The sequence below is a fragment of the Fusarium musae genome, chromosome 7 (genome assembly GCF_019915245.1).
Source record: "Fusarium musae strain F31 chromosome 7, whole genome shotgun sequence".
Classification (NCBI taxonomy): Eukaryota; Fungi; Ascomycota; class Sordariomycetes; order Hypocreales; family Nectriaceae; genus Fusarium; species Fusarium musae.
This window is the reverse complement of record NC_058393.1, coordinates 912863-929625: the sequence shown is the minus strand read 5'-3', so window position 1 is coordinate 929625 and position 16763 is coordinate 912863. Positions and strand designations below refer to the sequence as shown.

General features: G+C 48.3%; 4 protein-coding genes across 4 annotated transcripts; 1 reads left to right on the top strand and 3 right to left on the bottom strand.

Moving 5' to 3' along the window:
• Positions 1-650: 650 nt before the first annotated feature.
• On the top strand, positions 651-3116 carry J7337_009488 (uncharacterized protein; the record flags this gene model as incomplete). Its single annotated transcript, XM_044827083.1, has 6 exons — positions 651-831; positions 890-1121; positions 1183-1315; positions 1366-1415; positions 1520-2012; positions 2067-3116. The coding sequence occupies 6 exons, from the start codon at positions 651-653 to the stop codon at positions 3114-3116; spliced, it is 2139 nt and encodes a 712-aa protein (XP_044677677.1).
• Positions 3117-3631: 515 nt separating this feature from the next.
• J7337_009487 (uncharacterized protein) lies at positions 3632-5997 on the bottom strand (the record flags this gene model as incomplete). Its single annotated transcript, XM_044827082.1, has 4 exons — positions 3632-4339; positions 4396-5532; positions 5586-5831; positions 5884-5997. The coding sequence occupies 4 exons, from the start codon at positions 5995-5997 to the stop codon at positions 3632-3634; spliced, it is 2205 nt and encodes a 734-aa protein (XP_044677676.1).
• Positions 5998-6993: 996 nt separating this feature from the next.
• On the bottom strand, positions 6994-9401 carry J7337_009486 (uncharacterized protein; the record flags this gene model as incomplete). The annotated part of the gene is made up of 5 exons (XM_044827081.1): positions 6994-7385; positions 7435-7646; positions 7696-8954; positions 9026-9083; positions 9151-9401. 5 exons carry the CDS (start codon positions 9399-9401, stop codon positions 6994-6996), a joined length of 2172 nt encoding a protein of 723 aa, XP_044677675.1.
• A 5099-nt stretch (positions 9402-14500) lies between these two features.
• On the bottom strand, positions 14501-15441 carry J7337_009485 (uncharacterized protein; the record flags this gene model as incomplete). The annotated part of the gene is made up of 3 exons (XM_044827080.1): positions 14501-14679; positions 14731-15095; positions 15161-15441. 3 exons carry the CDS (start codon positions 15439-15441, stop codon positions 14501-14503), a joined length of 825 nt encoding a protein of 274 aa, XP_044677674.1.
• Positions 15442-16763: the final 1322 nt, after the last annotated feature.

Sequence of the window (16763 nt, the reverse complement as noted above, 5' to 3'; positions counted from 1 at the left end):
ATCTCAACTGTCTGGAATCCTCTCACTTCCCCATTTCATCTATCGTTGTTGTTGTTGGTGAGATCGTAATATCTTCTTCATTCTATTACCTCTTCTTCTCTGTACATTGCTAGGGCCCTGCCTTATCTTTACCTGATTGCCAACTATCGCATCCCCTCGACACCTACGAACCCGCACACCCCGACGGTCAAACACGCCGAAACTCCGATCCATGGTATTCGATGTCGAACTTGAACTGTAGAACAAGTCTCTCTTGCCCTCGATAAATCATCGCCGATTAGTTTGGGGGTATTGGATTAGAAGGAAGTTACGTTTTGGTCTTGATCTTGCAACAACGTCTTGAACGACCACCATCTTCGAACTGAGGTGAACAACTCGGCAACCACGAACCATAATTTGGGGAATCGACGATATCACTGCATCAATCAGACTGGAGTGGAAATAATTCAAAGAGTTGGATCAATTGCTGCGAAATTCATAAAGATTCAGAGTCTTGATTCTATGCATCCCTGATCTCTTAACGGAGCAGCACCCAAAGAGGTGGAGATCGGTATCGCGAAACTCATCCCGAAGCATCCCCATACAGAACAACCCATGTCGTCGATTACGGATATCATCGCTCCCGATATTCACTCGCCTTAAACTTCAAAATGCCAGACTACGACGAAGATATGCTGCCTCCACCGGCATCAGGCTCTCAGCAGGATCGCACTTGGGGTGGTAATAACGCTTTTCACAACTTCTTCAACGACTTCTCTCACATCCCTGACCCAAATCTTCGCCGCCGTCTTGCTTTATCTGAGATTGATAAAGTCCCTTTTGGTGCATACCGTATGTGATTCACTTTATTCTCATCGGTTGTTACCAAAGCCAATGCTAACCAAAACAGATGTCCGCGCTGTATTAGTAGCAGGTGTTGGTTTCTTCCTTGACTCTTACGATATTTTTGCCATCAACCTCATCACAATACTACTTGGAGTTGTCTTTTGGGGCGATCCTAATCCTCAAAACGGCTTCAGTGGCAATGATGGATATCTCCCCGACCCAGTTAACCAAGCATTCAAGGCCTCTACGAGTGCTGGAATTGTGGTGGGAATGATCGTCTTTGGATGGCTAGCAGAGTTAGTACCACCCTTCTTTATCGGTCATTTCGTGGAAACAATGTACTAATAACTCAAATAGTGGCTTTGGTCGACGCCGCATGTATGGTGTTGAATTGGGAATTATTATCCTAGCGACGCTTTGCTGCGCTCTCATTTCGTCTAGCCCTGCAATGGGATCGACAGGTCTCCTAATCTTTTGGCGTATCATCATGGTAAGTCTGCAAAGGTTTTACGTTTCGCAGCATTTCCTGACTATATCCAGGGCATTGGAATTGGCGGCGACTACCCACTCTCAAGTGTCATTACCTCCGAGTAAGTGTCCTCGCTGTCATGTTGCCATTCAGACTTTGTGGCTGGGGTTTAGTTCATATCAAGCCCCTAACCTGATCAACTCAAACTGACTGAGATCCCGCTAGGTTCGCTCCGACAAGATGGCGCGGCGCTATGGTTGCTGCTGTCTTCTCTATGCAGGGACTTGGACAGCTAGCAGCTGCTATTGTTGCCCTAATCACTACTGTTGCTTTCAAGGACGCCTTTATTGGAGCTGCTGACGAAAGTCAATGCGGTTTCGAGTGCCGACTGGCCGCTGACCGAGCCTGGCGAATTATTGTTGGAGTGGGAGCCATTCCTGCTTGTGCCGCCCTTTATTACCGTATCACTATCCCGGAAACCCCTCGATATACCTTTGATATTGAGCATGACGTCGAGAAAGCCGATGCCGACATCAAAGCATACGTTACCAGCAAGTCCAAGGGTTCCTTTGACGTTGTTCACCAAGTCAGGAGTAAGCGCGTAGCTGGACGTAGCCTTGACGTCCCTCGTGCCTCCTGGTCTGATCTTATTTCCTTCTTCCGCCAATGGGCCAATTTCAAGATGCTGTTAGGCACAACTTTGTCCTGGTTCTTTTTGGTAAGTGCTATTGTTTGACATTCATTGCTTAACTCCCGCTAAATTCGCCTAAAGGACCTCGCTTTCTATGGTCTTGGCCTTAATAATACCTTTGTCCTTCAAGCAGTGGGCTATGGTGCTGGCGACTCACTTTTCGAAAAGCTTCACAACCAAGCTGTCGGAATGATCATTTTGACATGTGCTGGATCACTCCCTGGCTACTGGACTGCCATTCTTAGCGTCGACACTTTTGGTCGTAAGCCGTTACAGGTTTTCGGATTTCTCCTGCTCACCATTATCTTCTGTATCCTCGGCTTTGCTTACAAGAGCCTTCCACAAGGGGGTTTGCTTGCGCTCTACATTGTAGCCCAGTTTCTCTTCAACGCTGGCCCCAACACGACCACTTTCATCGTTCCTGGCGAATGTTTTCCTACCCGATATCGATCGACCGGCCATGGCATCTCGGCTGCCATGGGTAAAATCGGAGCAATTATTGCGCAGGGTATCAGCATCCCTATGGTGCGACAGGGATCCCCCGAGGGTTGTAAAGGTACCGATTGTGCGCCAAACATGCACCGACTGCTCCAACTCTTTGCCCTTTTCATGTTACTTGGTACTCTGGTTTCCTTGTTGATTCCGGAGACCAAGGGCATGACTTTGGAGGAGCTTTCTGGAGAGCCCCGTACAAGCTACAATTCTGGATGTAATGGTAGTATCAGTCTTGGGTCACCAAAGCTCAGAGCTTGGAACCCCTTTGTGGGTGGTCAGCCCGCAGGATTCTCGTATCCTAGATCAAGAGTGAGCCATTTCCGAAAGAGTGATCGTGTTGGCATTATGACCTCACCGGAACTCATGGCTGAGACATCCCGGCTTCGAAAACCTCGCATCTGGAGAAGACACCGCAAGGCCAAGTCGAGCAGCGGTACAGATATCGCTTTGAGCACTCGAAGCTCTGGTACAGGAGAGGATGAAATCTTTCCAGCAGGCCCGCCTGCATCCTCATCTACTCCTCCACAGCCGCCGCCGACTTGGGGAGCTGGCTGGGGACGGATAGATAGAGGAGGACCCCCTCCGCTGCTCAACTCGGTCCAGTTGCAGGATGTTGGCAGTCTCTTGACGAAATGATCTGGATGAAATTGGTGTTGTTCGCATGATTCGCATATCTCTGGCGTTGGTGGAATAATGAAATTTAGACTATGATACCTTAGATGTTTGTTTTTGCATAGTTGTCGAGTTGAACATCGACATTGGAGAATTGGGAGCAGAAGTGCCTCGCAACTTGTACGAATGAATAACGAATATAAAGAATCCCCAATTTATGAGTTGCAGACTTTGACAATCTAACTGGGTATATGATAAATGTGAAACTTCTAAAGCTCTCAGTACCGTGCTTGTCATTCATCAATGACTCTACGGGACACACCCGGAGATGGCAACCGACACTCAATGCTAACAAGGCTGATACTCGAATTCGCAGTCTATCATTCCAAGCTTCTAACAAAAGACTTCTTCTGCCAGACCATCTATGAAAACCTCAATACTATCCCAATTCTCTCGAAGTCTAACAACGCGCTCTATCCCTCTCTAGCCCTTCTCAGACATAATGAAAGACCAATGAGCTTTTCTAGTCTACCAAAAGATCATCCGCGGAGAACCTTGAGCGCTTCTTTCAGGTTTGCCACATCACGGGTCAACTTCTCACGACGATCGCGGCTGAGCATGTCTTCGCCGGCAATAGCTTCGAGCTGCTCGGGTGTCATGTGAAACACAACTTGGTCGGACAGAACGGTGAGAGGGCCGTCGGTGTCGTCGAGGAGGAAGAAGTCGATGACTTGTCGGCAGACAACGTCGACAAATCGACTACGGGCAATGTCGTAGTAGGTCAAAAGAACATCGTGAATGTCCTGGCAGATGGTTGCTAGGTTTGTAGGCTTGGGTCTACCCTCGACAGCATCACGAACATGCTTGACAACTTCGATATTCGTGTCATAAGACTGTAAGGCAGCTTTTGTAGTCTTCTCAACCAACTCACCCAGATCTTCACCCTTCGATCTATTCTCAGCCAGGTTGTTGCCAAAGGAGGGGTTGTAGGTGATGCTGCGACCCTCGAACTCGACCTTCAAAAGGAATTCCGTGTGGTTAACGGCACGCTTATACCGGGTCTGCAGATCATCGACGAGGAAATTCCAGAGCTCTTCGCGAATAGCTGGGTCAGGACAGCAGCTGTCGAGAACGTTGCTGATGAAATGATGGACGATGAGAATGGCATTGGCGATGTGGGCTCGGGCCATGCCAGACCACTTCTTGGATTGCTCCTTGAAGTTCTTGGGTAGCATCTCACCACCGAACTAAGAGATGAGTTAGGGCATTCGTTTAGTGAGCGCCAGGAAAAGAAAAGACTTACAGTGCCGAGTTCATAAGCACGGGAAGAGAGCCACTCCCTTTCGATATACTTCATGATATCCTCTTCATTCGGCTCCGGCCACTCGAATGCATCATGCAGAACGCCATCCTCCAGCTCTTGCTCTCCCAGCTTGGGGATGTCAAAAGAGATACCACGGCGGTACAAGCCACAGCGCTCGTCGGTAGACTTGGCCTCTGCTTCCTCTGCGACATCATCTTCCTCGCTAGGAGCTGGGGGCACCTCGTTGTCGCCAGGGCGATGGAACTTTCGTGTCTCACCCCAGTCATAGACTGACTTTGCGAACTCCTCGTTGATTTCGCGAATTCGGGTAATGAGCTTCAGATCTGTACCAGCGTCGAAGAGATTCTCGCGACTGTATTGTCCATCGAGACCACAGTGTTTGATACGAGTGAACTGAGCGGCAATCTGTCCGATATAGATACGCTGCTGCTCAGTAGTGCTGCGTGACTGGCCCATGTCTTTGAGAAGTGTTTCCGTTTCTTTGAGAATAGTCGCAAGGTCTCCACGAACCTTGGGGAACTCACTCTTGGTTCGGTCCATGAGAAGCTGTTGAACACGAACCTTGAGCGCCGGGATACCAAGTCTGTCAGGGGATAGCACAGTCCAAGGTGCCTTGGAGAAGAAGTCCTTCTCAGCGCGAGTTCGCTCCTCAGCACTGGAAGAACTATCATCTGCACTTCGGTTCTTCACAACGCAGTATCCAAGTTGAAGATCACGTCGCTTACCGTTCACAAGGTCAATGACAACACCCTTTGTAGCTTGTTCGACAGCCAGGTCAGGTTTGGTGAGAACGCCGAGAGTTCTCTTACCCTCAGGGTCGACTTCCTTGGCGTAGGTGAGAATCTTCTGGTTCGCAATGTCGCCGTTACAAGGAACAACAGCGAGGATGATGGTGCGTGACTCTTGGATGTAATTTTTCACCATGTTCTTGACGAGCTCAATGTCTTCCTTGGTGGTGACGCCGGGAGTGACGTTCTCAAACATTCCGGGAACATCGATGACAGTCAAATGATCTTCACTGGGGCCGCTGATTTCGACGCGGAGAACATCGCGACTAAAGGCAGAGCCAGTGGAGCCGTCACCGGACTCTGACTTGATGCCCATCACCTTGGCGGCCTATCAAACTATGTTAGAAGATTCCATATGCGTTTAGAGGATGAGATACTAACATCTTGGAAAATCCGAGCAAACTCCTCGGCATCCAGGTTGGTCGCAGTGCGATGAAAAGACTTTGCTTGTTCTTCATCCGCATCGACAGCGTGGATAGAGACAACAATGCTCTCAGTTTCCTCGCGACGACAGATGATCTCTGTGGCATGGCGAGTGCAGAGAGTCACTGAGCGAGGGAAATGAAAGCCGGTAAGAGACTCGAGGACACTGGACTTGCCAGCGCTCTGGTCGCCAACGACAACCATCTGTGTAAGCATTAGCTGAGAGTGTCTGGTGAAAGGTGATAAAGAGACATACCTGAGGGAGAGGCACCATATTGGAAATGCCCAGCTCTCGCAGCTTGTCCATCTTGTCCAAAAGGGCTCGATTGCCGAGCCCTTGCTCGGACTTGACTGTCTTGGTGGTAGTCATCTTGACAAGACGAAGTTCTTTGCAAGAGTGTATACAGTATGTCGCTTGACCTGTTGAGGTTGCGTGGGATGAGGAGAGGGATAACGACCACCGTATAAATCTAGCGGTGGAAGAAAAAGAGAGAGAAAAGAAGATGAACTTGGGGAGAGAGAAGAATTTATACCTTGTCTGCTTAACTCTTATTCGAGGCCTGTGAATCACACTCATAGGTTGATGTTCAAGGATCTTCGGTTGCTTGCAGTGGCAGCAGCTGTACGTTACGGTTACCTCGCGGGAGACCCTTCCCAAAGGCCCAGTAGTTTAGACGCTTCTATTTAATACAGTTCTTAAAGCCTGTAGAGGGATATGTTGGTTCTGCTTTAGCCATGCTATTGAATGTGATGGCGCAATCTGCGACCCTGATACCGGGCGTGAGTGAATGAACTGGAAGCGGGATGCTGCATTCACCGAAACACCAGCCCAAATTGATGTCTGAATTGAACCAATTGAGACTCAGATTCTGCCTTGTAGGCACCTATCAGACTCAATGTTCAAAAGAATCGTCTTCTGTTATGTGTTGGTCGGCCTCCGACAGCTGCGCCATGCTACTATCGTCGAGTTTCATCTCCAGAACGGGGGTATGTTCCTCTTTTTGTTGTCTCTTTTCTCAGGCTGTTGGTCGACCCCTGTAAAACTTCGGCCAACAGCTGTAACTAGCAGGGCTGGCGTGATGTGATCTATAGAGGCGCATGCGAATTCTTTCCTATAAAGGATAACTCAGGGGAGACGAGAACCCCTGAAATGCGCAGGCTCTAGGAAAAGCCCACGCCGGCCACTTATACCGGCCAGTTGGCCACGGCCTCCAGAGGCAGCCAGAACAAGAACACAACACTTGAAACATTTGGATCAGGACTCAACATAACATTCATTCCATTAATTCATGCTGGGGTATCTCGCTAGCTAAATAAAAACGCCTATCCTTTTTCCAATCCCGTATAGATCTGTATATATAACCAATCACCACAAAGAAACAATTTCCGTAACAGGCATACCGCAAGACGCGAGATCCTGCCTCTTCATATACCAAGCCCCTAGCAAGGCCATCTCCACAGCCCCAGGGGCTTCGGTCAAGTTCGACAGCACAGGCCCAACAGTTTTAGGTTCCAGGGCAGGGTCCAGGGCAGGGTCCAAGACGCCGCGGGGAGAAACACATCGAGAGGGAGGCTGCAAGGCAGACTCGAGAGTATGAACAAATCGCTCGGCGAGCTGGTGGGTAGCAGTTGTGTACTGCTTGGCTGTCGCGAGGCATCGTGTAGCTTCCTCGGTTACAGGGGCGGGGTTGGTGATGATGTCTCTAAAGAGAGGATGCTGGACCAAGACGGTGAGGGTCATGCCAATTATGCTAAGGGCTGATGGGAGTTAGAATAGATATCGTAGTAGAAGGATGTCTCGACTTACCAATAGCAGAATGACTCTCGGGAGGACCGTCAAAAGTCACCAGTCTCCTCTCACGGGCCATGGTATCTTCCAGCTCCACGCTTGCAGCATAGCATGACTCAAATAGCCCTGCGAACATTGATTTTGCCATTATCGAAGTCGGTTGCGTTGCATTGCTGCTGATAAGCTTCATAATTGCTACTCGGGGGATCAAAGCCTTGGTCTCAAGATATCTATCACTTGTTAGCTCATTATGTCTCTACACATGGCTTATCAACATACCTCATGCGCAACAAAGTTGCTTGGCGACGGAAAATAGCCTCAGGTTGTGTGCAGGGGAACTTGACGCGCAGATGCTCAGGGATACCGGCATGCCACTCTTCCAAACCGCAGTCCAACTTCAATGCCTCGGATAGAATATCAGAGACCGATTCTTTAGCAGAATCTGTTTTGTGGTTGAAAGAATCTTGGATAGGCTGAAGAATATCGTCGTACAGTTTCAAAGTTTGGTAGAAGAAAGATAGTCGTGAAGGGGTATCGCATGGTTGAACTCGATCGGGGTTGTGAGGAAAAGCCTCGAGATATTCGTCGTCGATCTCCTGGGGGAATGTGCCAAATGATGGGTTTGTCTGGCTTCCAGAGAAATTCTGTATCCTAACAAGTAGAGCACAAGCACACCATGTCCTTCTCCGTTCCTCGCGTTCAGCCTGTGCCTTTCCTGGGAGATCGACATGAAGCATAAGGCCTTCTGCGAGTCTGAGGGCCATGCCAGTCAGCATCCAACTCTCCTGGACCGTACCCGCTCGCCGCAAGAATCGAGCATGAACAATCAAAGCCTGGACAACGGGGAGAGATGATACGGATAGAAGGTCGACGAGGAGAAGAGTCTTGGCTTGCTGATGAAATTCGAAGGCGTGAGATAGGTGCGACTCAACAGATTCTGTGGCCGATGTCTTGGCAAGTTGACCAATGGCTAGCATTCCTAAAAGCAGAGAATAGGTGGCTGCGAGTTCGGTGGCTTCCTCGAGGGGAATGTCACGGCGGTAGCGAGAGTTTGCAACAGCGATGAGGCGATGATATCGTTGATAGAACGATGGTCGGTGAATAACAGGCATGGTGATCCAGTCAATGTTGAAGTACTCTGCTAATAACTCGTCCATGAGGTCTGCTGGTGGAAGGGTGATCTTCTGGAGCATCAAGGCGGCCTTGACGTTGGAAGAATAGGAGCCGAACGATGAAGGCTTGGCGGGAGCAGCATCTTCAAGATCATCAGTCAGTGGTGGACTAGCTCCCATGAGATGGTGTGGGCGAGAGTAGTAGCTGGCTGGTTCGTGAACTACAGGTAGTGAACCAGCTCTGGAAGAGAAGCTGGGTAGAGAATAGCCAGAGTCAGTGTGGATTGGCGGAAGAGCATGATCAACATGTCTTGGAGGTCTCGCTATACGCTCAGACACAACACTGGGGGAGGTAGATAGTTTTCTCCATTCTTCTTGAGCAGGCGTCGTAGCGACGAAGGCATTGTGGCCGTGAACTACCAATTCCTATCGGGCGTATGAGTGCCAGTCCTGAGCGTAGGGAATATGAGTAAGGTACTTGTTGTAAAAAGACTTACTAGCTGCTTCTCCTTCTCCTCGAGTTCCTGGACTCGCTTCTGGAGAGCACGGATGTAGCTATCATGGAGTTTTAGTTTCTTATCTACATGATATGATGATGGTGGCTTTTTGACTCAAAACTCACCTCCGCGACGAAGCGATGGAGCCTTCATGCTCAATCTCAGGGTAGACACACTGATCAGCACATAGACCGCGTCGTGAACACGAATCGCAGACAGGTCGAGCACCGTCACAGCGGATTTTACGATCGCGACACTGTCGGCAAGCCAAGGACCTCGCCTTTCCGGGTCTGGCAGTGGCAGAAGTTGCGTGTTGTCGGCGGGTGGCCGAGGCGGAAGCCGATGACCCGGGAGAAGAAGCCTTTGACTTTGTCATGTCTGTGTCTCGTCTCTCTGTGTGTCCTTTCGGGTCGTCGGTCTCTCCTTTTGATTTTGGAGGTTGAAGCGACGGGGAGATTGACAGTTTGCGGGTCGTCAATTGATTGATGTCGAGAAGGGAACGAGAAAAATCAGGCGTGACTCGTTCACCCCTTGACCATGACCATGGATGCGCTGCGCTGCGCTGCGCTCTAAGACGAGACGGCCGCCGGGGTGGCCATTTTCTCTCACGGTCACGGTCACGGTTGTCGGTAGTCGCCGAGTAGTGTAATTCTAGATTTCGAGTGGAGATTTCTGATTCCGGGTGTCGGGACGTCGGCGTACTTTATCGGGGACTTTGCACATGATGAATATGATGATGCATTGAATATCTGTCTGATGCAATACAGACTCAAAATACTCTGACCTCATTCTTTTATAGTCTCCATAACTTATTGCTCTGTCCTCATGCATTCCCCGGATAAAGAAAGGGTCTTGATGACGGTTTTTGAGGCATCCCCCTAAAATTATATGGAGACCGGACGGATCATCGGCCATCGGTCATCGGGTACATTCATTGGCGTTGATGGTCGTCGGATCCATCAAGGGCCTCGACAACTCCCCGACCTCCCCGACATCCAGAACAAGGGTCAACGACATGGGCTAATTACGTACATACATACATGAGAATCAGAGAATTCATCATGTTCGCTTCGACAGCCGTCAGCCACTCACTTGCAAACAAACTTATGATATTTACTCGAGATAGGCTGAATCATACAAAGTATTCTTGAGTCATAGAGACCCTAGACAGCAGTCATACAGTCTATTACACCACTGGTCATATTATCTCAACTCCCCGTGATAACACACACGACCACCTTCACTCTCGGTCCGTCGCGCGGCCTCTTCCCTCCGACTTCCGCCACTAATCGTCGATTCCACCCATGCCAAGGGTCGAGACTTGCACGAGCTCCCCGTGACCCAGTGACGCCACTTAAAATTTCATCCTCTCCTTCATTCCCGTCTTTTGTCCGGCGTATCAAGAGCATGTCACCGAGATCCCCTCATAGGCGAGCCGAGCAGCCTCTTCATAACCACCACCTTGTAGCATCCAAGCATACTCCAGCTCAATGACTGTCAAGATGCAGTCATGTCTACCAGTCATCAATTATCACACGTCTCTTGGTAAGATAAATAAGGTATCTGACCTACGAACCATCTCCTAGGTGCTCATTGCCCTCTATAAACGGGTAGAGCTGTTGTTATTAGCTTGTATCGAAAGAAGAGCATCATTCCCAAAAATTCTAAAAGCTTTCAAAACCATTCGCTACAGCATATTTCTATAACATCTATAACATGCCTGCAAGGCCAAATGTCATGCACTGAAGATGAAATCCTCACCAACGTTTTCAAACTCAGCCATGGCCTCCAGCTGAATATAGGATGATCCCTCCTGTGAATGGTTAGCTAGCAGTTTTTTGTGCTATCCTCTCAGTACAGAACGAGACCTGTAATTAGGGGGGAAAATTAAATCACTAAGTATCACCCAAGGGCATACATAATTTCTCACGATCTGCCTCAATTGATATTCATTACCCTTCACAGCCACAGCGTCTGTAAGTCGAAGACACATGTTAAAAGAGCCCTCTTGAAGATAAAGAGAAACAACCTGAGGATCTATCATAGGCCAGCGCCTCTGATATGCCCTATACAGGCATTATTGATAAGACCTCGGTCATTGGAAGCTCTCTTGACAACTAGGAGCCGACCCTCCCCGGGAAATAAGGGTTCAGACGTTAAGATAGGGCATAGAATTTGAATGGTTTAAAGATTTACTGATACATACTAGAACTACCTGACCAAGGCATCATGATTGCTTAGGGTAATACTAGTAAGTTTTCTTGCTTCCCTAGCGGTCCAGATTCTGCAAATCAGCAGTCTTCTATTCCTTCTGGTTTCTTACAGTTTAGATTCTTATCTATACTTATCTACTACGGTGTTAGTGTAGTTGGCAGTGTAGATACTTATTGCCCTGCTCGAGGAGGTACTATAGCCTACTCCAAGCACAAATATGTATCTCATAGCATGAGCTTTGCGATGGGATCTAGTTAGGTTTAGATATTCCAGGGGATAGTGCTCAGGGGAGTACGCCTCTCTTCGAGTTCTCCCTTCCGATAAATATATTTTCCCATCTTATTTCTTTTCATATATTTGCATCGCCAATATTATAAGTAAACAAACTATGCGGTACGCCTCTGATCAAATTTTATCAACCTCAGTATTATCATGTCGTTGGAATTCCGCAAACCGAAGCGTCGTGACCATGGCATAACCCGAATTCTGCAGCAAGATGGTGACCCTATATCAACGGTAGATTGCACGATAGATCTAGTAGAAAATATGCTATCTGTATTATATGTTTGAACCAACTCTATCGATTTCTAGCTACATAGGCAACATTTTAGCACAAACCTGGTACGACGACCGAGCTCCAGCATTGATTGTGTTGCAAAGTACTTACACGCTTTTTCGACAGAAGCAGTGTGGCAATTACTTCAGATCATGTTGAGAGCTCCGGAAGTCAGCCTAGACTTATGATCAGAATTTCAATAGAGGACATTACCCAAACTAAAGACAGAGTTTTAGACACGTTAACTAGATACAACAGCAGTAGTAACGAATGCTCTGGAAGAACAATAGGGCACTAGCCACACATCAGAGTCTTGGAGAATACCTTTCGATTGGGTATCAGCAATGTAAAGCAGAGGTAGTTGCGAGGCTTTCGACCAAGGGTTGCATAAGCGTCCAGGTCGTACTAAGGAGTGATAAGTACTGTGATACGACTACACCGAGACGCCTTCAGAAGGTACAAACTTCTTTACAGTGCCATATAACACTATACAATAATCCATTTCCAAGCCTTAAAGGCTAGTAGCAATATCTCGGAGCCTTGCATGTATTCATCAAAAATCACTCCCGTGCCGCTCTCATATTCCGAAAACGGGAGTTCGGGTCACTCGTCAGTCCGACTGTCTCAGACACGAAACTGCCGTGTCACCAAATACAAGGGCACCCGCATTTCCATTAAATAAACTCATGAAAGCATGTGAGACAAGTGCTGAATAGAGTTCAGCTGACAGACGGCACGTCCATGCTACGTTAAATACTTTACCGGGATCAAGGGACGATACACCCCTTGGTTAGAGTTTATGAGGTTTCAGGGGAGAATATGCTTAAAATGTCAGGGTCTAGTGATATGATTGTGTCAGATGTATTTATGCATGTCTTGACTCGGGGCAAGTCTTGGCAGATGAATTTATGAGTCTTTTTGTAATTCATGCTCTCAGGTCTAAGCCTCTATTCGCACTCTGCACGGCTTTCGCCTACTGGACAGGGGATGGATGTTGAAATTCGGTAGATGAAATGCCAAGACTCCCGTCGCGTCACCGAACTCACGGCTTGTCCGTCATGAAGTTACCTGTGGGATGGGTTGTATTTATCCGTGATGAGATGCTGAATGATGCAATTAACTCTATGAGGGTTGAGCTGAGATTGGTGCAAGCTGGTTATCCCATATTACTTCTATTCTCCTGGACTACCAGATTAGATGTAGTGGTCTTCGGCAGATGATTTTACGCCGTAAGTGACGGACGCCTTCAGACCATGCCAAGCCTTGAAGGTTCTAAAGTCGTACCATCGACCCATTGCGTGTTTGATCGTTAGTCACCCTGCAACCTTTTGACTTCGTTTTGGGTATGTGACCATGAAGAGGCCGGAAAGAACCCAGGACTCATTGCTTGAATGACTCGGGACATCTCAAGCCTTGAAGCTAGCAGAGTGTTGTAAAGGACAATTGATCTCAGCGCGATACTTTTTACGAAAAGGTGAGAGGCCAACGGAACTAAAATCAAATGATTTAGTACCATAACAGCCACTCAGAGCCGTGGTGATACTTTGAAACCCAGCAACAGGTGTTGACACATTCAAAATTCCGACAGCTTGTTAGCTTGATTTATACGGCCAATATGTCACAAATCATCCTAGGTCAAGCGATTCACAAGTCATGGCAAGAGAGTGGTTGGTGCTGTGAGACTTGCTTTCTGAACATTGGCCAAACCCCAAGTCGGAGGACCTATGATGCAAAAGCTTCGACTGGTCATCAAGTCGATCCTAGCTACACCATTTATCCTGTTCTCAAGATATCAACGCGAGAGATGGCCTGACACACATAGTCATTCGGAATGGACTCAGTAACTAGTTCAACAGTAACAATGAAGAATATCTGAGAGCCCGCCCAGGTCAGCAAACTGTGTTCACCGAGTAAAGCTACGCGATGATGGGTTCGTAAGGCATCAATTTCGGTCTGCAAATAAACCACACATTTACTGCTATGAAAATGACGCGATCTCACAGAAAATGCTCCAAGATTCTCTTGTCAATGGGTGAGAGGCTAGGCACTAGGCAACAGCACGCGTTGACGCGAAGTCTTCCGCCCCCACGAAAACATCGCAGCGATCGTCTATCGATATCTCAATCGAGTAACGGCCGACTAGTGATTAACGAACTTACAAAAGATCCGTTAGCTTAGCCAAGTCAATTGACTTGGTATCTATCTCGGCATAAGCTGAGTGAATCTCACTGCTTCGCCAATGCTCGTATACTCCACACGTCGGGGTTCAGGGACAAACTGGGCTACAATTGCTGACAGCGCATTGTTTTTCCTATCTTGCATCTTGGCTGGTAATCCGGTCATCTCGTGATGCGATCAAGAGATAAGCATCAAAAAGTCCAAGCTTTTGCATTGCTGACTCGCGAAGGATGCCACAATGGCAGGGTGTTAGTGGGAGTGGACCTATCGCATCTAAGTAAGACGACATTAAGCTCTCGTCAATATATGCTTAAATGGACCTTTAATTGAGGCGTTAGCTTTAGTGTCTGGCAATGTCACGGCAAAAGAAGGAATGATTAAATAGTGAGGCCGTGTATTAAAGAGACATGTTCTATTGTCTGTCTATATGCGATATTAAATGAGATATGAGCAGTGCAGTTCTTTCCAATGATGTACTTTATCCAACAATTCGTAGTCACATCAAAGTATTGGTAGACAAAAGACGCTTAAGCGTGGTGAGCGTGGCGGCGGAAACGAGATCGCTCGATGTACTCGGACAGAGAGCGCTCATCAACAGTCTTCTCATCCTCAGCCTCCTCATCATCCTCAAAGTCACGCTTGGTACGCTTGGTGGTCTTGTACCAGTTGGCAGCGGGGTCACCAAGGCACTGGCCAACAGTAACGGCTAAAGAAATATCAGTAATGAGAAAGAATAATGATGATAGAGAATACTCACGAATGCGGGTGCTGCGCTTGACGGCGTCGAGGACCTTAGGGATGAGGTTGCGGACAGTGTTCTCGTGGACATCGTGGAAGAGAGCAATGGATCCACCGTTGGTGATACCCTTCTTGAAGAGGTTGAGAGCAGTGTTGGTCTCAGCAGGGGTGTTGTACTCCCAGTCAAGAGAGTCGACATCAGCATTGATGACGTGGTATCCCAGAGTCTTCATGACGGAGAGGGTGTTGGCGTTGTAGCTGAAGTAAGGGGGACGCATGTACGTGGGCCACTTTCCAACGATCTTGAGAAACTCAGCCTCCAGACGAGTCATCTGGGTTCGGACATTGGCGTTGCTGATGGTAGCAAGGTCGGGATGGCTGTAACTGTGATGGGTGTTAGCTATTATACGAACTGTCACACAGCATATTGTCAATGATGAAACACGTACGTGTGAGAACCAAGCTGGTGACCCTCGGCGACGACACGCTTGACAGTAGCAGCGTAGTCGTTGATGTTGGCCCAGTTCTCGCCGTTCATGAAGAAGGTGGCCTTGTAGCCGTACTTCTTGAGCTGGTCGAGGAGCTCGTTGGTGTAGGCGAAGGGACCATCGTCGAAGGTGAGGGCGATGTTCCTGTCGACAGTGCACTTGGTGATGGCGACGCCGACAGGGACAGCGGCAGCGGCAAGCTGCAGCAGGCCGGCGCAGGTAGCGAGGACAGAGAAACGCATTTTGGGATAGGGTATTATAGAGTGTAAGAGGGACGGTAAACGACAGTACTGAAACTAGAATAGCTTCAAAAAGAGAGATGGAGGTGAAGAAACGAGTGAATGAACTGCGGCTGTTGAGTTGAACCTAAGACCGTCTAGAACAGCAGAGGAATCTTCTTTCATATATACTTCTTTCTCGTCCCCTTCAGATTTTCTTCCACGGGCTTTACAGCACAAAACCGTACCGAGCTGAATCACCCAGAGCCGGGTTATGGGTGTGGCAGCTAAGAGCATGGGTATCCCTCCCTCAACCTTGCCGTCGACGTACGAGGCCCTTATGGCCCTGGATAGCGCGTACCTATTTGTGCAGTATTAGTCTTCTAGTGTGCAGATAGTAGAGTGCAGCAGGGGTTATGAGTTCAGAGACTGGTCCTGGGGTTTCATCGTATGCAGAGAGCTGGAGACTCGGGAATCTTGGCAGTCGACGGAATGGAACCTTGCATTTAAATTGAATTGGTCATTGATTGAATTGTGCAAGTGACGAAAGAGTCGATACTCTTACGCCATGTTCCTCCTTCAAGTCCTCATGCGAGCGTATCTCGTGGTTCAATGGCTCTTCATACGAGATCACCCCCATGTCCCTGGTATTGCGCTATCTAATGCGGGATGATCCTCGAGCCAATCTCTTGCGCAGGGCACTGTATGTCTCAGGTACTCTTGTATCACGACCCGACGAGTAAAAAGAGCAACAAGAGCATTATCTATTTCCTCGTGAGTCTTACAGCAGCATATGCCATGCGCTCACAAGACAAGAGTTTCAGCCACTATTGGACAGACGATAAAGGGCAGGCTCCAGGGGTTCAGGGCGGGTTGGCCATACCCATGTTCAGGCGTGACCCCCCCTGGAAAAGGCTCACTAAGGTTAAAAATTAAAGAGCCAACGTTAACGTAACCTTAACCTTAGTCTGGGCTCTTCTCGCGATTACCGAACAGGGCTTGTCTCACGAGAACCAAAAAAGTGAAACCTAGGCTACTCTACCTAGGAACGGAGAATAACCCCTCGAATGGGATAAAAGGCTTGGCCATCGGGCATCCGCTTTGAGTAGCGGCCGACCTGTCAATAGGTCAACCTGCGAAATAGGGGACGGTAGCATTTACTACCCATCGACGAGCTGAGGAGAGACATGGACAAGGCTTTATTTTCTCACCAGAGCTGTGGTATTGTTATTGGTATTATTCTTGGTATTTGTATTGGTTCGATAAGATGCAATTGCACGTACGACGCCAAGATAAGAGCAGCCTTGTTTCTCTTCATCTTGTCGTCTAGTGACTATCTCATGTAC